This window comes from Aegilops tauschii, chromosome 1 (genome assembly GCF_002575655.3).
Source record: "Aegilops tauschii subsp. strangulata cultivar AL8/78 chromosome 1, Aet v6.0, whole genome shotgun sequence".
NCBI classification, from domain to species: domain Eukaryota; kingdom Viridiplantae; phylum Streptophyta; class Magnoliopsida; order Poales; family Poaceae; genus Aegilops; species Aegilops tauschii.
The window spans coordinates 56,329,075-56,353,555 of NC_053035.3; the positions used below are offsets into that span (position 1 = coordinate 56,329,075).

Consider the following 24,481-nt stretch of genomic DNA (forward strand, 5'->3'; position numbering starts at 1 on the left):
GAGTGCTACACATATTTTATGCTATTTTACCTGAGAGAGAGCAGCATGAGTGATTAGCTAGCTAGAAATGAGTTATGATGATTAAATAGCTAGTGTTGGTCGTAATGACTATGATGATTATTATTAGCTAGTGTTGGTGGTGATTAGCTAGCTACCGCAGCTAGTGTTGATGGTGATTAGCTAGCTAGAATGAGTTTGAAGATGATGATGTGTGCTACACTATGATTATGATGATTAAATAGCTACTGTTGGTGGTAATGACTATGATGATGATTAAATAGCTTGTGTTGGTGGATTAGATTTAAGTGGAGGCAACATGTGGTGCACATCGAAATAGTACTACTAGTCCAAACTAGATCAAGTTTGGATTAGTAGTATACTTTTGACATGCACCACATGTTGCCTCCATTTGAATCTAATCCACCTTCATTTGACACACTGTTATGGACATATTGATATAACAACCTCATAATTGGTATTGTACCAAAATTTGTATAACGGCGTATAAATACACTAAAAATTAAAAAAAATACTAGTAGCGATGGAGAGTAAACACGCTACAACTAGCTATATTAGCAGTAGCGTTGGAATGGACAAACGCTGCTGCTATATGTCTTAGCAGCAGCGCGCGTTGCACACGCTACTGCTAAGGAATAGCTGTAGCGCCTTATCAGTAGCGCGTCCTCCCGCGCTACTGATAGGAAAAATACCCGCGCTACTGCTAGGGTTTTCCCTAGTAGTGCAACGGTGTTCAAGTGCACCTCCTTGAAGCCCTTGTCAGTCCTAACTTCACTGGATATGAGCTCACACATCTTGTTCAGCACGAACGTGGACATGAACGATTGCCACTTCATGTTGTTCGACCTACCATCCTTCTTTGCCTTTGTTGCTGCTACCTTGAGTGCAGCGGCGGCAACAGAAGTTGGCTCAACGAGCACTACTAGTACATAGAGGAAATCAGACACGAACACCTCTGAATCAGGTACCATCTCGGACATAGGCTACGAATCCTCGACAAACGATGGAGCAAACTGGTTGTCGGACAGGACAAGGGCCTGACTAAGATCTTGCGTCTGCGTGGTCATGTCCTACAATCGTAGCACGCATTGACAGTAAGCATAGCACACAACATACCGGACAACCCATGAAAGCAAGAGCATACATGTACATGATTCATCACTATCATAGAAAGCACATGCTTCATCGCTATCATACTAAGCATACCGGACAATTTATGAGCAGGAACATACATCTACAACAAACAACATGCTATAAATGAACCACCAATAGCTACAAATCACAGATCTAAGCACGAATGAACACAAGCACAAGGTTCAACTTCAAACTCTACTACTAATCTAACCTATCACATGCTTGAACATCTAGCCCTACCACAAATTGCAACCGCAGCATAGCAATCAACCATATCAGCTCACAGATCAAACCACTAATCAACCATGCATGTAGATCAAACCCTAGCTACAGCTCAGATCTAGCTAGAAGGAACAAAGATAAAAGGGGATTGAACCCACAGAGGCCATGGCTGCAGCTTGAGGACGAGGGGGGACGGTCGTGGAAGATCAACGCCGACCGGTGAAGGAGCGCCGACGCCGTGGATCGCCGGCCGATGAAGATGCGCCGCTTACCTGCTCGTCGGTGCAGATGCGCGTCGGCGGGAAAGCTCGAACGGAGGGAGAATGGTGGCGGGAGTTGGGGCGGTGAGGAAGGGGCTAAATAGGGGTGGACTCGGTGGGAGGTGAGCCGAAATCCTCCCGCCGATTTTTCGACGATGCGGGCGAGCTCGCGCCATCTTCCTGCTCGCATGAGGGAAGAAGCGCGCCGCCCTCCCCTGCCTCGGGCGTTTCCCTGGGCCTGGCCTGGACGTGCTTTAAGTTTCATGCGATGCGGGCCGCACATTAAACGTAGGCAACCAAACGAGCTCAATCTTTCCCGCACGGGCCAGGCTGGGCCATATGCAGGCAACCAAACACGCCCTTAGAGCATCTTCCACGGCCACCCAATAAGTGTGTGTGTGTATTAAAGGAGAGTTGGTAGTCTCGCCTCACCTCCTCCCATCTTCCCCCCACACTGGTTTCTTCGTTCAACGGTTCTTTATCCTCGCATGCAACAAAACGGTGGAGAAGAAAAACCAAACAAACGGACATTGAAACAGAAGCACCTCTACCTCCCTCCCGCGATTCTGCTGATGCATGTCTCCCTCCACCCAAAGCCACACCTCCTCTCCTCACCTCTCGCATCAACGCCTCACTGTCACGGTCCTCGTCCTAGCCATGGTGTTCTCCCTCGTGTCTGGGGTCTACCTCGCCACGCGGGGGGCCTGGGGATGGAATGCGGGACAAGGGATGGCGGCGACTGGAATAAGGAGTGGCCAGGCTTATTCCCCAATCCCCTTTTATTGGACGTCGGTTGTGACGCTGGCAAGGAGCCAAAAGCCTTTTGTGTCGCGGATCTAAGTGATCAGAGCCCGTGGTGGTGGATCTCGCCGTTGGGAGCTGTGCTAGAGACGGTGACTGCGCCGACGAGGCGACAAATGCAGAGATGGTGTCGGCACCGGCGAGGCGACGGGTGCAGGGCCTTGTTTGCGCGCACACCCAAGAGAGCAAGCCCTGCCCTTTCTCTCTTTCTACTCCGCCCCCTCTCTGCTCTCAGATGGCGACTCCACGTAAAGGGTGGCGGTGAGCCAACAACTGCGGAGCAGCGCCTCCACGCCCAAACAAAGATCAAGGTCGCCCTGCACCACATGTCACGTCACTCGCCGGCTGACCTCTATAGAAGCGCCGCCCTGCTTCACAACTCGCCTCTCATTTAGCCGAGATAAGGGAGCAACGGAGGGGCGGTTTGTGGGCCCCACAAGACACGTTGTGCATTGCGAGTGACCAGCACAATTCAATTCCTAGTCGGTCGCCTCGCAGGAATCGTTTTGCTTGCTTGCAAGTTTATGCGCCTTGCCAGTTCGCCCATGAATCTGAACTGATGAAGAAGAGAGGCGGGCAATATATTTCAACACGTCACAACTGACTCCAAAGGTACACTTGTGCAACAAGCACCAGGGGTGATGAAGCATCTGCTAGAAGCGACATGATTGAAGTGGCCTATGACATGGGGTGCCTCTTTTCTTTCCACTATTCCAACAACAGGGACAACAAAAAGTGAGCAGGCCATTTCCCCTTCTAAGATTCCAACCATGGGGTCAAAAAAATGAGAAAATTCAGGGAATCAGGTAAGGCGTTTACATCCAGTGCATTCCAGAGGACACCGATCTTCAGAGGGCAGACATTCTAAATTTAGAGCTCAACTGTGGCCCAAAACCGAGAGAGATCCTATTCTTGGGTGAGCACATTGACCTCCACAAAAGCCACGGTGACAATGCTCCTCTTACCTGATCACATCCCCTCCACAGGGATCGCATTCTTCTTGCAAGATGAGTGCGATGGCAATCTGTGACCAGGATCGTGCAGCAAGGGAGGAGAACTCCCCGTCCATGGTGCCATTGCATGTGCAAAGAGTCTTCTGGATTGTAAGGAGCAGAGGGGTTGGAGATCTCGTGGTGGGCACGAGGAGGAGGTTCGGTTGAGAGGCACATGCATTGGGGAATTCGGACCGTGAAATGCTTTTCATGCTTCAGGCCTGAGAAGAAGACGTCGCCGAGGAGGACGGGGTCAGGGGAGGTCGCCACCTCCCCCGTCGCAAATGCCGCCGTCTCGACGCGATCTGGAGCACCCCCCATGGAATCTGGTAAGGACCACGGAGGATTCGTTTTGTACCATTTGTCAAATCCGTCTTGTTGGCATGCTTGTCCCTGTAATGCATGTTGAATTCTCTGATAATAATGCATGATGGGTCACAATGGTATTTAGATATGGACCCCAGACTATTGCAGCAGACTGTTTGAATTTTGTCTGAGAGCAAAACTAAGACCCTTCAAATAAGCACAAAATGGAGTTCTCGCTAACAAATACTGAAAACTCACCTTGCAGAGGGTCCGAAACATGGGCAATCATCATCCGAAGTAAGAGCAAACGGTGAACCTGCCGAAAGGTCTAGCATGGCCAAAAATGCAAGAGCATTCACATACCGTGAGTTAGCGACAGCCACCAAGAACTTCCGCTCCGACTACCTTCTGGGAGAGGGGGGCTTTGGCAGGGTCTACAAGGGACAGCTTGAAAATGGCCAGGTATATATAGGAACAACCCAATAACAAACATTCTTCAGATAGTCTACTGACTTGTAACAATTTGCTAATTTTGCTTCAATTATATTTTTGATGCATGATCAGATTGTAGCTGTCAAACAACTAGACCTGAATGGACTTCAAGGCAACCGCGAGTTCCTGGTTGAAGTCTTGATGCTCAGCCTCTTGCACCATCCAAACCTGGTCAGCTTGGTAGGCTATTGCGCAGACGGAGATCAACGGCTACTGGTGTATGAGTACATGGCCTTAGGTTCACTTGCAGATCACCTGCTTGGTAAGCGCTAGTCTTTTCTTCATTAACACGTTCAAGTTTCAGTGCTAAACTTGACGACATCCAAATTATACTACAATGGAAATCTAGATTCTTATTGATCGTGAATTAACATCTATGCATCATTTTCAACATAAAAATCATGTGAATACCCACTTTTTTTTCGGACATGTGAAATATTTACAGGCAACAGTATAGCATCACTTTCAAGTGCACCGCTAGCACATTTGATTACTAGATGCATAAAAAACTTATAAGTTGAACTGTTGTTGTCGCAGATACCACTACTGATCAAATACCACTAAGTTGGCATAGAAGGATGAAGATAGCCCACGGAACCGCTAAGGGTCTCGAATACCTCCATGAGAAGGCTAACCCGCCGGTCATCTACCGGGATCTCAAGTCCCCCAACATCCTTCTTGATGAGGAATACAACCCTAAACTCTCAGACTTCGGGCTCGCAAAGCTTGGGCCTGTTGGGGAAAAGACGCACGTCTCAACTCGAGTGATGGGCACATATGGGTACTGTGCTCCAGAATATATAAAAACAGGCCAGCTAACTATCAAGACTGATGTGTACAGTTTTGGGATATTCCTACTTGAGTTGATCACGGGAAGAAAAGCTGTCGATTCAACGAAACCAGCAAGCGATCAAATCTTGGTTAACTGGGTATGCGTCTTCTGTTCATATATATACTTCTTCCCCATACAGAATGCTTAGTTAGGAATTATTTCAAAAAGATGCTTGCAACAAGATTTCTTTCAGACAGTTGAGCTAAATTCATGTTTGATCAACAGGCAATGCCCATTATCAGAGATAGGAGAAGGTACCATGAGTTAGTAGACCCTCTTCTTAGAGGTGAATACCCAGAAAAAGACTTGAGCCAGGCTGTGGCTGTGGCAGCAATGTGCCTACATGAGGAAGACTCTGTGCGGCCATACATGAGTGATGCTGTTGTTGCATTGGGATTCCTCGCAGAAGTGCCCGCTGGCTGTGAAGAGAAACCTAGTGTCGCGTCCCAAAAGAAACAGGCTGAAGATCCCCCATTATCTAATGGAACTCAGCAAGATAAGAGCACATTCGATCGTCAAAGAGTTGTTGCTGAGGCCATCGAGTGGGGCGCCATGAGGCAAAAACAGAAAGCTCAAACTCAAGGAAAGACAACTGATTCCCAGTGCATTACAGATCCTATTGAAGCCAACAGGGTGTAAAAAGCCCATGAAACCCATGTGTAAAGTCTTTTAGGCTCCCTTGACTTGTAGCTTTCCAAATTTGTGCCTCCATAGGCTGAATTGTCATATAGAAACTAGAAAGTGTAAATGGCATTCTTGTCTCATAAAGGTGGCAGGGCTCAGTCTCTAGGCATTGTAGTTCATACTGAATCCAAAAGGTTGTATAGTGAATTATGAGCCAAATGCGATTATGTGTCAAGTCGCAGTATATCATAGCAACAAACTTATAGATACTGACTAGAACCAGATCACAAGTAAAAGATTGAACTTTATTTGCAAGAATGTTGGACATGTACAAAAGTATGAGAAGGATTGGATAGAACATCATCAAACATTGAACATCAGGGACAGTTCACTAATGGTCTAATCCTGCTCACCTCCTCCAGTTAGAATATGCACTCATAGCTGGCTTCCAGAAGAATAATCTCAGTCCTCTTTGAACAGCTCACGACCAATTATCATTCTTCTGATCTCACTAGTACCAGCTCCAATCTCAAACAGTTTTGCATCTCTCAGGAGACGGCCAGTTGGGTACTCATTTATGTATCCATTGCCTCCAAGACACTGGATTGCCTGCCACAGGGGAAGGTTTAAAATCAATTGGTGGACCAGAAAAGAACTTGACAATACTGCAACTTACTAAGCTAAAAACAGGTACAAATGTGAAGTTGGTAAGAGCTTTGTCCAAGGACGACAAAGTAAGAGATCTGGGATGACAGAAGTGCAGAATTTGAGAAATCAAAACAGTTATATCTTATATGTCCAGCAAAGAGGAAAAAAAATTAAGAGCAACATTCCACGATATTTGACTGCATTCCAAAGAAATCACGTAAAAACAACACATGCAACAAAAATTCTAATGAACTGAGGAGAGGGTTCTGACCTCAAGTGCAACTTGTGTTGCCCTTTCAGCAGCAAAGAGGATCACTCCTGCACAATCCTGGTTGCAAATATTATATTAGATGAAAATGAAGTCAGTTTACCAGGCATCAGCATGATACACACGGAATTGGTTGTTTTTTAGTCTTGAACAGTAGAACACATGAATGCAACCATGTGATGCAACAATGTGACTAAAAAAGAACAGAGACATGTTGAATCTTTGAAATGTACCTTGCGGTCAACTTTGCCATTATCACAGTCCCTAGCAACTGAGTATACAAATGATCTGGACAAAGAAAACAACAGTAAGAAGCTGTTTAAACTTCAAGGCCTGGGTTGGTATCCCTACCTTGATGATTGCAAGGAGGTGTACATGTCTGCCATTTTCCCCTGCATTAGAAAATCACTTGTTATGTTAGTGCCAGATGCCCGCTAATATCCTAACAAGACGTTGCACCTAGAAACAGGCGAACATGATACAATAGGCTGCATGGCTATACCTGTAAGAACTGAAATTCACCAATCGGACGGCCGAATTGCTCCCTCTGTCGAACATAAGGAAGAACAACATCAAGGCATGCCTGCATAAGCCCAATAGGACCCCCAGCTAATACAAGTCTTTCCAGATCAAGACCAGACATCATGACATAAACACCTGCAACAAGAAAAGTATCGAGAATATTCTTGATGAGAATTTCGGTTCAAGAAGTCATTTTTCAATAGACAATAAGTCCTTCACAAGGATGTGATGCTAAAATCCAAGAACTATTCACAGTTTTCCTGATTTAGATTGGCATGGGAAACTGACTGTAAACAACCAAGTGAAGGTCTCAAAATTGCAACAGAAGTATAGAGTTGAATTCAGACAGTCAGGAGATAATACCTTTCCCTTCTTCACCAAGAACATTCTCTTGAGGCACAAAGCAGTTCTCAAAGACAAGCTCACATCTGTTAAGGAGATATCTGTTCAGTAAGAACCTATACACCATTAACTGGCCCCGCTTAAATAGAAACATCTTACGTGTCACTTCCTCGCATGCCAAGTTTGTCTAACTTCTGGGCAGTACTGAACCTGTAATGGTAAGAAATACTGACATGTAAACATTTTCATAGTTTCAGCAAGAATATTAATGTTTTATCCTACACTTTTATACACCCAAGCCTCAATCTAGCAATCAAATACCATGAATACCATACATTTCACAAAATTCTGGTAAGATATGCATTCATGCGCAATAGAGCATAAGGGAAGAGAATGGAGTGGTTAATTACCCTGGCATCCCCTTCTCAATTATGAATGCAGTTATTCCTTTCGATCCAGCAGTTATATCTGTTTTCGCGTAAACAACCTGTAAATCTCAGTTTGAGTGAACTAGCAGACTTATAATGGTCACAAAGGATGATAACAAGTTAACAACTATAACTTATTTTGTAGCAAGGCTCCAACAGATTCAGTGCTCAAAATTCTGACAACCGGTGACAGGTGTAAATATGAAACATAAACTGTTCTGGAAGTGTACACGCACTCATTGGGAAAATCGACAGAACCTAAAGGAAACACATGGAAACACCAAAGAAACAAAAAACCAACACAGCCAATGGCAGTGGTGAACCATTCCTTAAAAAATAAAAAGTGGTGAACCAAGCACGGCCGCAGATAATACAGGGGATGAATGTACATGGGCCTCAGAAGCTTACCAGTGTTTGAGCTGACGGACCATTTGTGCACCACATCTTATTCCCATTAATGACATAGCCGCCATCTACTTTCTCAGCTTTGCACTTCATACTGACAACATCAGAGCCAGCTGAAAGTAGGAACTAATGTGAAATCCTGTGCTTAAGTGGAACTAAACAGTACGATATTCAAATAATACTTACAGTTTGGTTCACTCATTGCCAATGCCCCAATATGCTCCCCGCTGATTAGCTTTAGAGAAAAAGGAAAACCACATTGTCACAATCCATTATCATTGCAAATATACCACTCCTGGGTGGCTGAGTCTGACTGAAACAATGTTGATTATATGGGAATGAACCTTCGGCAAATACTTTTCCTTTTGGGCGGGGCTGCCGTGACGGACCTACATACAAATACCGCAAACATTACAGTTATGTTATTCGGGGGTTAATTTAATCAATGTAATGACTAATACCATACTATAAACAAGTAGTACCAGCTGGTTGATGCACAGATTTGAGTGTGCACCGTAGGAAAGGCCGACTGACCCGGACGCCCTGCTGATCTCCTCCATGGCGATGCAGTGGTACATGTAACCGAGCCCGAGCCCTCCGTACTCCTCTATGGAACATGACAACCCCGTGTTACTTAATCTATTCCCTCAACTAACATTAGACAATACAGAGCCAGACAGTGTTGTAAAAGGCAGTTATGTTAATGCACTCCACTGAGGCTTTAACTAAGATGACCATCCGCCATCCGTCTTAATTAATCTATTCCCTTAACCTCCCCTAAGGTCCCACCTAGCACTTTCACTTTACTGAGGTCTTAAACATTGTGCAAGCACTAAGTACTCCTGGTAGTATTTGACTAGTTCCTCGCAATTGCAGCACCAGCAAAGTACTAAGACTAGCCACAATGGGTAGTAACATAGAGTAGTAACATCGACATGTTACTAGTCTATGTTACTACCTCTATAGTGGGGAGTAACATATGTGTGGTAACATGAAGCACTTCATTTATTAGGCTATAGACACATCTTGCCTTGATATGTGTGATGTTACTACTACTACTAGTAACTAGCTATGTTACCACTTTTCACTCTTTCTTCATTTATTACTTGCCACATCATCTATTTTATCTAGATATGTGTGATGTTACTACCTATGTTACTCCCATTGTGAGTAGTCTAACGCATTGAGGATAAGATTCATTATTCAGACATGGCCCAGGGTTAATACATTACCTAATATACTTACTCCCTCTGTTCACAATATAAGATGTTTTGGATATTTCAATATGGATTACATACGGACTGAAATGAGTGAACAGACACACTAAAACGTTTCCATATACATCCGATTCAGAAAAAAAGTTACTCCCATGGGTCGGAGGGAGTATAACATCTTATATTTGTGAACCGAGGCCCTCTGTTCACTACTATAAGATATTTTAACTTTTTTCTGAATCAGACGTATTTAATGCGTTTGCTCACTCATTTCAGTCCGTATGTAGTCCATATTGAAATATGCAAAACATCTTATAATATAGAGGAATTTTACCTGGCGAGGTGAGGCCGTGCAGGTTGAAGTCCCCCATGAGCTTCCACAGATTCACCTCCTGCGCGCCCGCCCCCAAGCACAAACCAAATTAATTACTAACAGAGACCGGAACTCGAACGGAGAATCAATCAACGGTACGGTACGAGGAATCGCACACCCTAGACTTCCCTACCTTGGGGAAGTAGTTGGAGGCGTCGATGGCGGCGGCGTGCGGCGCGATGTGCTCCTGCGCGAACCGGTGCACGCTCTCCTTGAACTGCGAGAGAAAAACAACAGCGGGAACGCGAATCGCGGGTCAGTCAGCCCCTCTCCACGGCGGCGGAACGGCGGATTCGAGGGTCGCGGCGCGGGGCGGGCCTGACTAGCTTCTCGATTAATTACCTGCTCCTGGGTGTCGTCGAAGAGGAGGGAGGAGGCGGCGGAGAGCCACCGGCGCGCGGGCCCCGCGCCCGCCGCGCGGCGGAGGAGTGCCGGGAGCCGGCGCTGCATCGCGGCGGCGACCGTTCGCTCGCTCGCCGGGAGGGGGCACCGCCGGGAAGGGAGACGATAGATGACTGGAGCAGAGTACTGAGTCTGAGAGTAGTACTACTATGCTTGCTCGAGTGCTGCGGCTGCTTCCTCTGCCTATGCGGAGCCGTGGACGGCTACGCGTGTCCTTTTCTACGGGGACGAGGAGGAGTGGCGTGTTTGGATTTGCGAGCCCAACACAGGCCACGACGATCGTCGTTCGGTGCACCTGTGTGATGGTGTCGGGTGCGGTGCAGTATTATTATTTGAGCAGGAAAGCGGAAAATTAAATGGAAGCGGCACGTGGGATGTGATCCGCGCCTTATCCTCTTTGTCATCGTCGAGCTGGCTAGCTAGGAGTGTCCAAATTTTCGGCGACTCCTTCTGATCTGATCTTCTCTTTTTGCGAATTCTTCTGATCTGATCTCCCTTGTGAGGATAGATGGGTGGAGCACGAGTTGTCCCCTCGGCAGCTCATCTCTAATCCATGTTGCCGTGTGCTAACTATGTACGTATCAAATTACGTATTCCATTCGGTTCTGAATTGATTGGCGCAACATCTATAAAATGTAAAAATTGACGCAACCTAGATACAATGTCGCCTCTACACAATGTCTTTCGGAGCGGAGGGAGCAGTGAGAGTACATAAGGTTGTGCCCGCGTTGCAATGTCATGTGATTTGCTGTCGTGGTTATCTTCAAGGCAAGGCAAATCACTTCTCGTGACTTGAGGAAATAACCAATCCGAAAGTATCTTTATTAAATGTCGTTTGGATCCATAGACTTGTTGGCCAAGATTGAGGGGAGGAAGACTTTGCCCTAATCGCCTTGTGTGTGGAGAAAGAAAGACACAGCCATGTTGCTTTCGGAATGGTAATGGGGGAGTAGCTCTAATGAACTCTACCGCTTTAATAATAGTTTCATTTCATAGCTCAAATGGTAATTTTGTGATTAAAGTGATTTTTCTGCACAAAAGTTATGTCAATGTAGAACAGAAATTGGGTTGAGCCCTAGCCACTGTTGATCATGATGGAACAATACCACATTGAAACAACGAAGATCGTGACATATGCAATCATCCACAATGCAGTCGTGCGCTTATGGTAACCAGGAAATCCAGTTCTTCCCACGACATCCTTCTTTAAGATGAAGTTATCATCATAGGACCGGATGCCATTGTAAGGCAATCAAAGACATTTTTTGCATCCGAAAGTGCCCGTAGGGCATCAAAGGAAAAGTAGTCGCATCAACGTCAAATGCCCCCGTGTCCTATTCCGATTCAGCACTAGCGCTTGATTACCCTTAATTGATGCCAAGAAATTGAGAACATGCTCTTCCGCACAGTATGCAAGGACCGCCTGGATCATAGTTGTTTCATTCGCATAATCCTCCTAGTAGGATGAGTCGTCGGATGACTCAAAATAGTGGGCATACATCTACTCCATGTACGAATCATTGCTTTAAAGAAGGACAAAAAAATTAGCACGAACATTTCACCAAACATTTGTCGGACATGGTGACCCCGACGGAAGGCATCCACGGGGGTGGATGGTACCTACGCGGCGGACAGACGAGAGGTGTAGAATGACAACGTAGGCAAAAGCGTCACGGCGACAGGCTGGAGCGGCGAAGGTCGCGGATGTACCGGAAGGGCTTCGCGGGCGATTAGGGTGGTACAACGGCGGCGGCGGCGAGGGAGTAAGCGGATGCAAAGAAAGAGAAAAGGGATGCAGATGCAGGGGGTCTAGGGTATGGTTTTGGGTGAGCCGAGAGTGTCAGAGTCCTATGTGACGGAGGTCCGAACTCACACAAAGCCCGCTTGTTTCCTTTAAGTTTGCAGAAAAATGGACAAACGAACTGGTCCGTGAACCGATGCGAGACGCGGGGCGGTGGTGAATGTTGGCTGCATGTCAATATTTTCGTGGCGGCGTGCGTTGTTGTGTCGCACATAAACTGTTTATCAAAATGTCCCACTATAAAAAGGCCAATTTAAGAGACGTGAGCGTGGACGCGCGCAAACGAGGGCTCCAAGCGGATGCGCCCGGACACTGACCGAGCGCGCGTCCGCGAAGCCGTAGATGCTCTTATAAGGCAATTGTTGGAGATGCACTAGAGGAAGTAATTGTAAGGATACCACTACAACGTTTGCACCACTACAACTTTTGCAGAGAGCAGAGCATCCATGATAAACGAGCCCCGTCAACTGGAGCAAAGTCATAGACGTCAGCGCGGCGCTCCGTGTGACCTCGCGGTGGCCACGTGTCATCAGCTGATCAGAGTCATGGCATAGGAGTGGCCGGCGATGGCCGCCATGGGCACAATCCAGGATGGGCTCGCCGTGTTTGCTAGCTCTGGGTGCCGAGGGACAGTGCCCTAGCGGTGCGCGCTGGCTTCGGTTGCCAAGGGGCAGCGGCACGATAGTGCGCGACGGCGTGCGGTGCGCGTGCGCGCCTGGCCTGGTCGATGACGGCTTCGCGCGCGGCACCGGCTGCTCCAAGTAGCTCGCCTGCAGCAATGGCGCCGGACAAGCCGGTGACTGTTTCCAAGGAAGGTCCGGTAACGACACCCCTATCGACGTCGCCCACATTAGCGGCACGGTCCAGGCCGGCGTGCTCGACGACGGTGCTCGTCTCAGCAGGCGCTGCTGCTCGGCGGTGCAGGTCAATGACGGTGAGTCTTCTTGGGGTGAGGCCGTGCTCCCTGTCCGGCCCCAGACCTTCAGCCATGCTGCCCCCTCTACTGGGTCGTCGTCACTGCTGTTACCGCACTGCCCACATGGTGTTCGACAGATTGTCTCACATGTTTATTTCAAAGTGTTGGTGTCTTTCACTCTTTCTTCGCCGTAAATGCTGACTGATGCAGCACTGTTGCTGATTGCCTGCGCTAAAAAGTTGAAACACAAATTGAGCGCCCCCTCCCACCTGAGCTTCCAGCAGCATCCTCTTCGCCGTGGTGTCAATGAAGGTAAGGTTAATATATAGACCATCCACCATATCTTATAGGCCACTGATTTTTGCATCTGAAGGTGTCCATCACATGGAGAATTTTCTTGTGCTCTCATGTATATCAGGTTCATTTTGGGCCAATGGTTGAAAGATATTATTTGAAATGTTCCTTGGTTCGTCGGCAAGGCGCACACACTATGTTCGATGACGACCCTGCTCCCGACTTGCTGTGCACACCTTGCTTGTAGGAGATCACCCTTTATGTCTAATCGTTTAATTCTTTTCCTGGAAGTTCCTATGCTGGCTAAGTGGCGAGGTGCATTCACATTGGGAAGTTATATTGATCAAGTGGAAGAAAATGAAGTAGCAGGCTCTGATCCTCACTGCTTAGCTTTTCTAGAGAGGATCAAAAGATCTTTTGTTTTGGAGCATTTGTGTATTTGATGAAACCCTGAACTGCAGACCCAATCCTGAGCTTTATTTTCAGTTTAGCAGTGGCCGTGTACGGTAATGTTGCTTCTTTGAAAAGATATGGACAGTAGAGTGTTAAGGAATTTTTTGCTTTGAGAGAACACAAAGAGAAGAAGGGGATACAAACAGAAGTTTGCTGGCCTGGTACAGTATTTAACTTGTTGGTTGGTGTTGTTTTTTTATAATCAACTTACATGCAGGATTACTTTTTTTTTCTCTGGAAAGGCTTCCACCTAAATATATTTCAATTTTTTTGACTTTGTTACAAAGGCACACAGGGGATCAGGCATAGCGTGAGGAGATGAAATCACGCCACAGACCGGCGTGCTCCATTAGATCGCTTGATTTCAACCTATGCGACCATGAGGTCAAATCAGCGACGATGTTTCGCAGTGTCAGCCGGCTGCCTTTCAGTTTAATAGCACCATATTTAATCAGCGACGATGTTTCGCAGTGTCAGCCGGCTGCCTTTCAGTTTAATAGCACCATATTCTATCTTAGGTTTTTTTTCTGTTACATTTAGCATTTCAACTTGACAATAAGTATTGTCGAGACAAAGGCTTGATAAATATTTGTTTCTGTGTTGGCATTTGGTAGGAATTTAAACAGTACCTACGGCCTAATAAAGAAAAGATGCATGAAGCAAGAGAGAAGATGACTTTCCTAGACACATTATCACTTGTATTTACAAAAATGCAGTTTGCCTATTTGCTTCTTCAGTGCTGGGCATGCTATTCCAGGTAACTGAATATGGCATTATGTGAGCTCAGTTAGCTCTGTGCAAGAGTTATCTGATTTTTGTTATTGTTTGCAGACTTTGTGCCCCTCAGAACCAGGTGTAGCACTTCGACAGTTCCTCTTTAAAATGCTGTTGGAACTTTTTTGAATGATATGAGCTTGTGGCATGTGTTTATTACCACATTTCTCAATATTAGCATTATTCTTCTATACTGTTTGTGTTGTGAATGTATGGCTGAAAAAATATGGTTATCGTTATGCAAATTTGATATGTTTCATGTGGCCATATATTTACGAAAACTCCCATCATTCCATCAATAATCTAGTACATATATCACTGTTTCTTATGTAATTCATACCCTTTATACTACAAACCTTGGTTTGTCCAATTTTGCTTCAGATCCAGGTGTAGCACTTTAGCAGTTCCTCTTTCGGGCACTTCTTTGAATGGCATGACTCATACATGTAGTTTCTGGCCTGTGTTTATTGCCACATTTTTTTAATATTAGCATTATTCCACTATACTGTTTCTGATATGAATGCATGACTGAAAAATGCATATGGTTGTCGTTATGCAACTTCGATATGTTTCGTGTGGTCATATATTGAACAAAACTCCTATTATCTTATCACTAGTTTATCGTTGTTTCTTATGTAATAAATCCTATGGTTTCTGCTACAAACCTTTGGCTTGCCCAAACCAGTATGAAGGCACGATGGCTGTGCGGCGTCTGCCTCCCGGGAGCTCGTGGCTGCGGGGAGCCTCAACTGCCCACTTGGAAAGAGAGACAGGCAGCGCGTCGGAATAGTATGCTTGAAAAATGGAACCTTGAACCGGACCAAACAGGAAGCAGAGAGGGAGAAGAGGAAGAAGCCGGAGGCGAAAGGGATAGGTGGGCAGGGCCGCAGAGAGAGCAATCCCCAAAAGCTACCCTCTTCGTTCTCCTCCACAGAACTCGATTGCCAGGCATCTTTACTCTGTGCTGCACCTCTTTCTCCCGTGGACTTGGCCCATGGACCATGCTTGTAGCAATTTTATTTTCTTTTCTTTTTTAACCTATGATATTAGTAGCAGTGTTGAGAATACGGATCTCGCGAGAATAATGTGCTCGGTTTTCTACGAGTCGAACCGACTCGCTGCGCCTTGGGCCATAGAAAATTAGAAACCAATGAGAATAACTTCCTTTCCCTTTCCTAACAGTGACTTTGCATGAGGGACAGATACATTTCCATTTCCTTTTGCATGGGAGGAGCATGGAAAACTTAAACTTCATGTGAAGCAAAACTGAAACATTAAGTAACTTTTGAAACACGTGCGAAGAATCTAAAAGATAATAGATCATGGTTTTTTTTGCAGGTTTTTTTTGCGGGGTAATAGATCATGGTTGTTATGGCAATGTTCTCTTTTTAGGGTAATAATGGCATTATTACTTAACTAACATAGTTCTCGGGAGTAGGGAATTTTGGAGACCGAGCTCCATGGAGACATTAATTTTAAAAAAAATCAAAATTCAAACTTGTTTAAAAATTAAGAAAAAAACACATATATACAAGGATGTAATATGTATGTGTGTAAGATTTCAAGATGAAATACCTTAAATTGTGAGCTGTAAAAAAATCATGGACTTTGTGGATAAACAATACATATGCTAAAAAGCCACATATTTTGTCTTTTTTGTGCAGCTCTCATTTTAACGTAGTTCGACCTGAAAATTTACACACATATACATATGTCTATGGTTCTCCAGAATTATTTTTAGCTGAAAGGTTTGAATTTTGAACTTTTCAAATTAAGGCCTCCATGGAGCTTGGCCTCTATTTGCCATTTTCGAGTTCTTCACTAAAATGTACTCCCTTCGTCCTAAAATATTTGTCAGAGGAATGGATGTATGTAGACGTATTTTAGTTTTAAACACATCCCTTTCCGCAAAAGTAATTTAGGACGGAGGGGGTATATAAATTGAGAAGGAGAAGATGGTCCCTCCAAGCATTAAAGCCAATAATTTGAATGCAACTATATAAGTGGTACATTTGCACATGATTACAAAGAGAAAGTAGCAAATTATAGCGAAGCGCTCATAGCACACTCATGATTAGTTTTTATTTCCCGGAGAACCTTGAAGAGGGTGAGAGAAGCTAGAGTAGTTAAGAATTGTGAATTTCAACATTGCTCGAAAGTAAAAATGATCTTTGATATGACCATAACGAGCCATATCATGGGATAGACTCCAGTGGAAGGCTCGCACAATAGTGGATGATACCTGAAAGGTTGTGTGAGGAGGCGCAAGATCAATGTTGGTCACGTACGGGTTGACGAAGAAGGTCCAAGATGATGGAGTGCCAAGTACACAACAGATAACAGAAACAACAGAAAGGGGATAAATTACCTACCTTCTGGCTTGAAAAAAAAAAGAACTTCAAGAAACCCCGAAAGATCAGGTTCTCATGAAAAAGAAAATCTTTGAGAAACCCCGAAAGATCAGGTTCTCATGAAAAAGAAAATCTTTGAGAAACCCCAAAGATCAAGTTCTCATGAAAAGAAAAATCTTTGACAAACCCCGAAAGATCAAATTCTCATAAAAAGAATGGAAAATTGACTACGGAAATCTTACAAAGTTAATTACAACTAGGGAAAATATATGAAAACCCAATCGAAAAGATGTGTGTGTAAAGACTTGTGATACTTAATATATGACTTTACAACTCAACCTAATAAATAAATAAACAGATAAATAATATACTAGCCTTAGGCCTTTTCGTGATAAAAAAGATGTGTGTGTGTGTGTGTGTGTGTGTGTGATACTCAATAATGTGTTGGATATCCGGTGTTTGCAAAGTAGCATCTGCTGCACGACCGACTACATCTACAGCGGTCCATAGGCCAGGTCCATCTCGCGGGGCGGGAAGAAGGTTAACGGCCAAGAAGCGGCCCCGCCTTTCCAACACTCTTCCAGCTCCACGCCTGCCTCTGCCTGACCACTCCACCTCCAGTCGCAGTATTCCCCGGAATCTTCCTTCCTCCGCCTCCGATTCCCTTCCCTCCTCCCCCACCTCCTCCACCCCCCACCAAGCTCCCCGCCCGCCACCTGTTCGACCAAACATCCCACCATTTTCTACATATACGCGCGCGCTATTCCACCCTTCCTCCCGCCATCCCCCGGTGACCGCCACCGCCACCGCCACCGGCAAGATGCTCAAGGCGCTCAACCCCACCCCGATCCGGCTCCGCCCGGCCTGCCGCGCATCCTCGGCCGGGTGCGCGCGCGCGGCGCGGCGAGGAGGCCCTCGGAGGGCGGTCCCGCAGCAGCCGCCCGTGCGCCGGCCGTCCGGCGACCGGTGCGTGCCGTGGCGCGGCGCGGCGCCCTCGGGCCCCGCCGCGCCGCCCGCGTCCCCGGTCGCCGCCCCGGCGCCTGGGGCCCGGGCGGGGGCGAAGGGCGAGCTGGAGGCGTTCCTCGAGGTGGTGCCGGCCAGGATGCGGCGGGAGCTGGCGCTGCACCCGGAGGTCTGGGAGCTGGTGGAGGTCGTCATGGACCTCGGCCGCCGCCCGCTCGCGCGGTTCCCCTCCGGGGACTGGGTCATCTCAGACCAGCCCGTCACCGCCGACGACCTCCGCCAGGCCGTCTCCAAGGTGCCGTCACGTCAGCCTTTCTCTGCTTACCACCACGATGCCTGCGATCCCAAAATTGGCTTGGCTCTGTTGCAGTTGCAGTAACAATACTGCTGTAGTATGAAAGTTGCTTCTGTGGTGATGCTTGCTTTGCTCATTTGGAAGATCAGCAATACTACTGTAGTATGAAAGTTGCTTCTGTGGAGGTGCTTGTTTTGCTCATTTTGGAAGATCGGTTTCTCTCTTTGCAGGTAGGCAATTTCTCCGAGGACAACCGATCCGGGATCAACCACTCGTTGCACAGGATCAGCGCCATCCGAAACCGCAAGGCTAACATAATCGGTCTCACTTGCCGTGTCGGGCGAGCTATATCTGGCAGCGCGGAGATGATCCGTGATCTGGTGGTGGGGGGCGGCTCCATATTGGTGATTGGACCTCCAGGAGTAGGGAAGACCACTCTGATCAGGTACACATCACCTACACTCCAGTTCTTTGATCAGTGGTGTCAGTCATCATCTTACGCTAATGCATGTTACATGTATATATTAATTCAGTAACATGCCTGAGAAGACCAAAGATAAATCGCTGGGTTTTACAATCTGATCCTAACAATTCAAAATGCTTTCAATAATACAGGGAAATAGCTAGGATCTTGGCAGATGAGGGTAAGAAACGTGTGATCATAGTGGACACATCTAATGAAATAGGAGGTGATGGGGATGTACCTCATTCTGGCATTGGGCGCTCTAGGAGAATGCAAGTTCCTAAAGTTACGATGCAGCATAACGTAGGTTCTCAATATTCTTTCCTATGGTTCATATACAGTCATGGAGTCTTTAAGAGTGTCTTCTTTGATGCTTTACTAGTGCATGCTCGATGATACACATGAAACATTGTCTATGTAGGTGATGATTGAGGCTGTTGAAAATCACATGCCGGAAGTTATTGTGATCGATGAGATTGGTACAGAACTTGAAGCAATGGCAGCCAGCACCATTGCTCAAAGAGGCGTTCAACTTGTTGGAACTGCTCATGGGGTGACAATTGACAGCATAATTAAAAACCCTTGCCTGCAAATGCTTGTTGGTGGGATTGAGGTGAACTTATTTTCTTTTCTGCCAGCTGTCCTCCAACAGTTTCTCTTATGTTCTTGAAGCTTAGCATCTTCCTGAACATCAGATTCAAGCGCAATAGTCAACCAGTTCATCCTGAAGCTTGTCATAGTTATCCTAATGTGGTTTTTAGATTCCAAAGGACATGACAACTAGGCTATCCAAGCACAGTGGTGTCCCTGTGCCGACCTGGGTTCGATCCTTCTGGGGCGGATTGAGCGTTGTTAAGTTATTCTGTTGGGTGAACAAATCAGTGTATCTCATTGTCTTCCTAAAATACCTTGCGAGGTTTCTTGACTCTTTGGTGTATTTTAGATACGAAAGGATAGTAATATTTCTTTTCAGCTAACCAAAGGATAGTAGCATGATGACAACTTTGTCAAATTTGCCAATATTGAGTTTTTAGTAAAATTTGGACCTGTAGATTATTTTAATCATATTTCAATACTAAACGTGACTAGAATAGTTTATTAGAATGACACACATTTGAGTCTGCATCAAGAAAAAAATTACTTATTAGTGAAATAACAATGTAAGTTTGTTATACAGAGTGTGACTCTTGGCGATGAAGAGGCAAAGAAGCGGAAAGTTCAGAAAACAATTCTTGAGAGAAAAGGGCCCCCAACATTTTCATGTGCTGTTGAGATGGTGTCGAAGACTGAATGTCGAGTGCATCACAAGTTAGAATCTACAGTTGATGCTATTCTTGCAGGTAACTGTCTAATTCACAGTAACGATGTTCACAGTCAACTCCGAGCATAGCACATAGTCATTACTCATTAGGAGGATCTATAGAGATCTTCTGGTTTCTGAATTAAGTCTCCATCTCTTTGGTACAGGGAAGCCTCCCAAGTTTGAAGCTCGCATGATGGATAGCAAGATCACCGAGTCAGGAGGATCTTTGGTGATATCTGAGAGAGTGTCTGAAACAGAGCGCTTACCTGCGTATCATCAAGATCTGGTCACCAGGGCGGTTACATCAGAAGATAAATTCATCGATGATTTTGGTTCCTCCAGGCAAGCAAAAAGCAAGAACATCCCATCAGACGATAATGTCAATGGAGATTTTGGTTGTACAAAGAAAACAAAAGGCAAACAATATGTGTCTGGAAGGCCTCCAGTACGTGTTTACACTTACCAGGTAAGTGGAGATACTAATTATGTTTTTCTAGATTATAATTTTGTGCAATTGTAATATTATATACATCGATGCTGTGTGGGTTAGTACCTGGATGGACATTTCTTGCATGGCCTTGGATACTGCCTACGTTCTTTTTTGAGTCATATACTTCATTTTCTGCAAATTATAGGACTCACAAAAGAATGTAACTAGTATCTCAAAGAGTTGCTTTCCTTGTAGCACCTCAGCTGTCCCAACCATCAAGTCTTAGTGGCCCATCTCCCTGTATTTTCCTACACTGATGTCGAAGACTGAATTTTGTGCTATGCAATATTATAGTATTGTATTTAACAGTAAAACCATGAAGCTCATGGTAGTTATTTTTTGTGCTTTCAGGTTTCAGAAGCTGATATCTTGCAAGTAGCAACAGTGATGGGTTTTGAGGATGAATTGGACATAACAGATGACATTGAAGCGGCCAATGTGATTCTTGCGTCAAGTTCTGAAATGAAGCAGAATCCGTGGATCCGTAATGTTGCCAAGTACCACAAGCTTCCTATATTTGTTGTTAAGGTCATCTCATGATAAATTTATTTTGTCATGTCAGGTACAAAAAAGTATTACATCTGTACTAACAGAGTTCCGTCTTGTAAATTGCAGACAAATACGATGGCTCAGATAGTAAAGGCTGTCAAAATGATTGTTGGAAGAGATAAACTTGATGCACCGTCGCGCAAGCAACCTAAAGTTTTGGAAGGAGAGATAGAGATTGAAGATGATGCTCCAAAACGGAAGCCATCATTGGAGGAAATTGATGCATTGGAGGTAATCTCTTTACGTCCATTCTGAAACTTTAAACTGCTAGTAGTTCAGTTCATAGTGCTATGTTTACTTGCTCTACTTACTGTCAGATAAATCATGGTAGTTGCATAACAGCTATATTGTACTCTGCAACCATTCAGGAGGCCCGGCTGGCAATTGAGTACATTGTAATCCCAGGCGGGGAGCCCGTCGAACTCCTCCCAAGGTGTTCAGAGATTGTTGCTCGTCAGCTGGAGCTTGTAGAGAGCTACCAGCTCCTCGCCGAGACCTTCGGAACCGACCCCAATTCGAGGCTGCAGATTCTTCCAGTGAAAATAGCAAAGAAGAGCTCGGGTCAGGGCGCTCAGGGGCCGACGTCCACCAAGAAGAACGGCTCGGATCTGATTGTCAGCGAGAATGGTGGAGGCTTCAGCTTCTCCCGGCTGCCATTTCTGCCGAAGTGACACCTTAGTTTGACACTCTGATCACCGTTGCCGAAATGTAAAACACCATTCTTCTCCCTTCTTCTCTGTCTTGTTGTTGTTGTTGTACAGCGCTGTGCACAGTGGTGTAAATAGTGTTTTAATGTCCAAGAATCGAAAGAGCAAAGCTAATTGTAATTGCCTTCCATTCTTTTACTAAAATAAAGCTCCTCACATCCTGTAATCTGTAGTTGTGTATAGCTCAGCTGGATTTGGTCTGTTGACTGCAACCTACATTGAGGATGATGATGTAAAAAACAGTTTATGAAGTTTCAATATATAGTACATATAAAGTTATAGCAAACACATGTTTTGCGGTTAAAAAGGAAACTATATATCGATTGGTTTCAATGGAGCTCTCTGGTCACATAGAGACTAATTAATTAGTTCCAGCATACTACCTCTGTACACTAATGTAAGACGTTTTTGCAGTTGAAATTCTCATTAACGCTGTTTAGTAAAATCAATACAACAGTGAAACGACAATAAATGGCAAATGGGGAGTTGTTCTCATTACAAATCCATTGGCACCAAGTTCTCCGCATTTCAACATGGTGAGAGTTATTTACCCAAAAACCCCACACTTGGGGTTAGAGTAACAACTTGGTACCACATTAAAGCCAGGGCACAAAAAACCATCAGAAATGCGCCTAATGTGTAACGCGGAGCACTGATGGTGAGGGTTGGACAATCTCTATATCTGTTCAGGGAGATAATCCACCACGTCGCCAACCTCCATATCGAGTTGTGCCGGTGTATGTCTCCCGTGCAGCCGCTGGCCATCGAATAGAAACGCCCCTCCGAGTATGGACGCCCCGTCGCCCAGCACGGTGGCGTGATACAGGTCCATGAGGGGCTTGAGCTGCTCGCTCCTCCGCACCGTGCAGTAGATCATGCGCTCTTTGTCGTCCCGCACCCTGACCGTAATGTAGTCGACGGACTTGTCCTCCTTGACCTCGCCCCGACGCCGGGGAACCAAGTAGACCCTGTCCCAGTTCGCCATCTTGAGGCCTGCCGGCGTCTGCTCGGCAGCGACGGGCTCGCCGCGGTACAAGAAGACGCCGCCCCCGTCGCCGTCGTCGCCAGCGGCGGGCACCATGGCGGCGTAGAAATCCATCAGGACCTGCATCCCGTCGGTTTTCCGCATGGTGCGGATGAGGCTGCGGCCTCTGAAGTCCTGCAGCACGAGGGTGACGAGCATGTCCGGCTTGATGTTCGGAAAGAACCGGATCACGTCGCCGTCCCTCATCCCGCAGTCCTCCGGCGTCTGACAGCCCAGGATCCGCCTCCCACAGCGCATGAACACTCCGTCGTCGCCGCGCTCGACGGCCGGCACCAGGTCGTGGTAGAAGTCCATCATGGCCTGCAGCTTGTCGGTCCTTCGCATGGTGCGGGTGAGCCTGCGCCCTTCCTGGTCATTCACCACAAGGGTGACGTACTGCTCCATCGCCGCCGGCTTCGCGGCCTTCTCCGCCTTCCCAAGCGACCTCGACATTGGGCAGGGGGAGGGGCGGGGGCCGGGGGCAGGCGGCGGCGAACTGGTAGCGTCGGTGGGGTTAGGGTTTTTTCACGTTCGTATATTTGGTGTGTAGTGGGCTTGGGCCACCAAACATTTTGAAAAATGCTTTAAAACACCCGATTGATTTCTCCCTCCCGTACCGCTAAAAAAAAATCTCTCCCTCCTGTCAACGGTTCTTCTGCACAAGGCAATCCCCTCTCTAAGCAACTAGAACAATGCCCATGCGTTGCAACGTGATTCAAATATTCTAATACGTTAGTTTTTGATGTTAAAAAAATACATTAGCTTTTGATTTACCTGTAAAAAATAATGTGATCGTGTAAATAAATGTTCATCAAATTCTGACCATGAATTACCTTATATTTTGATTAAAAATTTGATAAGTAAACTAAAATGGAATTGGTTCAGAAGGTAAGTAAATTAAGCTGGATAGGGAGCAACTTATTTTGGTATCCACCCATAAACCCCAAAAGACCTGGCCCTAACATGCTTACAATGTTTTTTACCATGACACACGAGTATAGTTCAATTAAATAGGGTTCGGTAGTATTGTATGCGATCCTCGCATAGTTCGATAATATGATTCAATGTTTTGGATTCTACAAAGTATGCCAGCCCAAAGAAAGGAATCCTTAACGAAACTATTCTTCTTGAAAGATGTTTCTTACATACGTAATACTCTCTCCGTCTGAAAATACTTGTCATCAAAATGGATAAAAGGAGATGTATCTAGACGTATTTTAGTTCTAGATACATCCCTTTTTATCCATTTTGATGACAAGTATTTTCGGACGGAGGCACCAATGAGGATGATGAACCCCTCTGTGATGGTGTCTAGATTGGATCTAGTGGTTCTGGACCTTGCGGCGGCTGGAATTGATTTTCGTCGACTCCCCTAGGGTTTCTAGAATATTGGAGTATTTATAGAGCAAAGAGGCGGTGCGGGAGGCCACCTAGGTGGGCACAGCCCACCTGGGCGCGCTTGGGGGCCCAGGCGCGCCCTGATGGGTTGTGCCCCCCTCGGGGCACCCCCCAGGTGCTTCTCCGGCCCATTGGATGTCTTCTGGTCCATAAAAAATCCACAAAAAGTTTTGTTGCATTTGGACTCCGTTTGATATTGATTTCCTGCGATGTAAAAAACAAGCAGAAAACAACAACTAGCACTGGACACTATGTCAATAGGTTAGTACCAAAAAATGATATAAAATGATTGTAAAACATCCAAGAACGATAATATAACAGCATGGAACAATAAAAAATTATAGATACATTGGAGACGTATCAACTAGGGTTTGAGAGGAGATGGTGCTGTGAAGATGTTGATGGAGATTGCCCTCC

At 45.9% G+C, this 24,481-nt stretch overlaps 4 protein-coding genes and 1 long non-coding RNA gene across 6 annotated transcripts; 3 read left to right on the forward strand and 2 right to left on the reverse strand.

Moving 5' to 3' along the window:
* The first annotated feature begins 3,001 nt into the window (after positions 1–3,001).
* On the forward strand, positions 3,002–5,813 carry LOC109742355 (probable serine/threonine-protein kinase PBL25). Its single transcript, XM_020301444.4, has 5 exons — positions 3,002–3,756; positions 3,999–4,195; positions 4,298–4,487; positions 4,763–5,154; positions 5,283–5,813. Exons 1-5 carry the CDS (start codon positions 3,603–3,605, stop codon positions 5,694–5,696), a joined length of 1,347 nt encoding a protein of 448 aa, XP_020157033.1. The 5' UTR covers positions 3,002–3,602; the 3' UTR covers positions 5,697–5,813.
* Positions 5,814–5,965: 152 nt separating this feature from the next.
* On the reverse strand, positions 5,966–11,314 carry LOC109742354 (isovaleryl-CoA dehydrogenase, mitochondrial). Of its 2 annotated transcripts, XM_073507819.1 has the most exons (16): positions 10,671–11,314; positions 10,224–10,578; positions 10,015–10,098; positions 9,843–9,900; positions 8,777–8,901; positions 8,639–8,683; positions 8,481–8,529; positions 8,298–8,407; positions 7,872–7,948; positions 7,621–7,671; positions 7,483–7,547; positions 7,100–7,254; positions 6,949–6,989; positions 6,831–6,885; positions 6,601–6,657; positions 5,966–6,290 (listed from the first exon to the last, which is right to left on the reverse strand). In XM_073507819.1, the coding sequence occupies exons 2-16, from the start codon at positions 10,329–10,331 to the stop codon at positions 6,144–6,146; spliced, it is 1,227 nt and encodes a 408-aa protein (XP_073363920.1). In that variant the 5' UTR covers positions 10,332–10,578; positions 10,671–11,314; the 3' UTR covers positions 5,966–6,143. The 2 variants fall into 2 exon arrangements, with proteins under 2 accessions (XP_073363920.1, XP_020157032.1); XM_020301443.4 differs by lacking the exon at positions 10,671–11,314 and having other exon boundaries at positions 10,224–10,652.
* A 2,384-nt stretch (positions 11,315–13,698) lies between these two features.
* Positions 13,699–14,876, forward strand: LOC120972746 (uncharacterized). The gene is made up of 4 exons (XR_012201733.1): positions 13,699–13,908; positions 14,035–14,265; positions 14,362–14,504; positions 14,579–14,876. It is a non-coding gene; the product is annotated as an uncharacterized lncRNA (long non-coding RNA).
* Positions 14,877–17,565: 2,689 nt separating this feature from the next.
* On the forward strand, positions 17,566–21,928 carry LOC109742353 (protein SEEDLING PLASTID DEVELOPMENT 1). The gene is made up of 9 exons (XM_020301442.4): positions 17,566–18,130; positions 18,361–18,575; positions 18,746–18,896; positions 19,015–19,206; positions 19,771–19,933; positions 20,061–20,362; positions 20,738–20,914; positions 21,002–21,166; positions 21,304–21,928. The coding sequence occupies exons 1-9, from the start codon at positions 17,693–17,695 to the stop codon at positions 21,604–21,606; spliced, it is 2,106 nt and encodes a 701-aa protein (XP_020157031.3). The 5' UTR covers positions 17,566–17,692; the 3' UTR covers positions 21,607–21,928.
* A 144-nt stretch (positions 21,929–22,072) lies between these two features.
* On the reverse strand, positions 22,073–23,126 carry LOC123494568 (uncharacterized). Its single transcript, XM_045230498.1, has one exon. It carries the CDS (start codon positions 23,117–23,119, stop codon positions 22,319–22,321), a length of 801 nt encoding a protein of 266 aa, XP_045086433.1. The 5' UTR covers positions 23,120–23,126; the 3' UTR covers positions 22,073–22,318.
* Positions 23,127–24,481: the final 1,355 nt, after the last annotated feature.

What these genes read in the sequence shown, in the direction of transcription:
- LOC109742355 (XM_020301444.4), top strand. Translation starts at nt 3,603, where the DNA reads ATGCATTGGGGAATTCGGACCGTGAAATGCTTTTCATGCTTCAGGCCT. An exon ending in AGCACCCCCCATGGAATCTG is followed by an intron (nt 3,757 to 3,998) that starts GTAAGGACCACG and finishes CTCACCTTGCAG; the next exon opens with AGGGTCCGAAACATGGGCAA. An exon ending in ATCAAATCTTGGTTAACTGG is followed by an intron (nt 5,155 to 5,282) that starts GTATGCGTCTTC and finishes TTTGATCAACAG; the next exon opens with GCAATGCCCATTATCAGAGA.
- LOC123494568 (XM_045230498.1), bottom strand. Translation starts at nt 23,119, where the DNA reads ATGTCGAGGTCGCTTGGGAAGGCGGAGAAGGCCGCGAAGCCGGCGGCG.
- LOC109742353 (XM_020301442.4), top strand. Translation starts at nt 17,693, where the DNA reads ATGCTCAAGGCGCTCAACCCCACCCCGATCCGGCTCCGCCCGGCCTGC. An exon ending in AAGTTACGATGCAGCATAAC is followed by an intron (nt 18,897 to 19,014) that starts GTAGGTTCTCAA and finishes TTGTCTATGTAG; the next exon opens with GTGATGATTGAGGCTGTTGA. An exon ending in AGTTGATGCTATTCTTGCAG is followed by an intron (nt 19,934 to 20,060) that starts GTAACTGTCTAA and finishes TCTTTGGTACAG; the next exon opens with GGAAGCCTCCCAAGTTTGAA.
- LOC109742354 (XM_073507819.1), bottom strand. Translation starts at nt 10,331, where the DNA reads ATGCAGCGCCGGCTCCCGGCACTCCTCCGCCGCGCGGCGGGCGCGGGG. An exon ending in GCACGGCCTCACCTCGCCAG is followed by an intron (nt 8,902 to 9,842) that starts GTAAAATTCCTC and finishes CATGTTCCATAG; the next exon opens with AGGAGTACGGAGGGCTCGGG. An exon ending in GGCAATGAGTGAACCAAACT is followed by an intron (nt 8,408 to 8,480) that starts GTAAGTATTATT and finishes TCCTACTTTCAG; the next exon opens with CTGGCTCTGATGTTGTCAGT.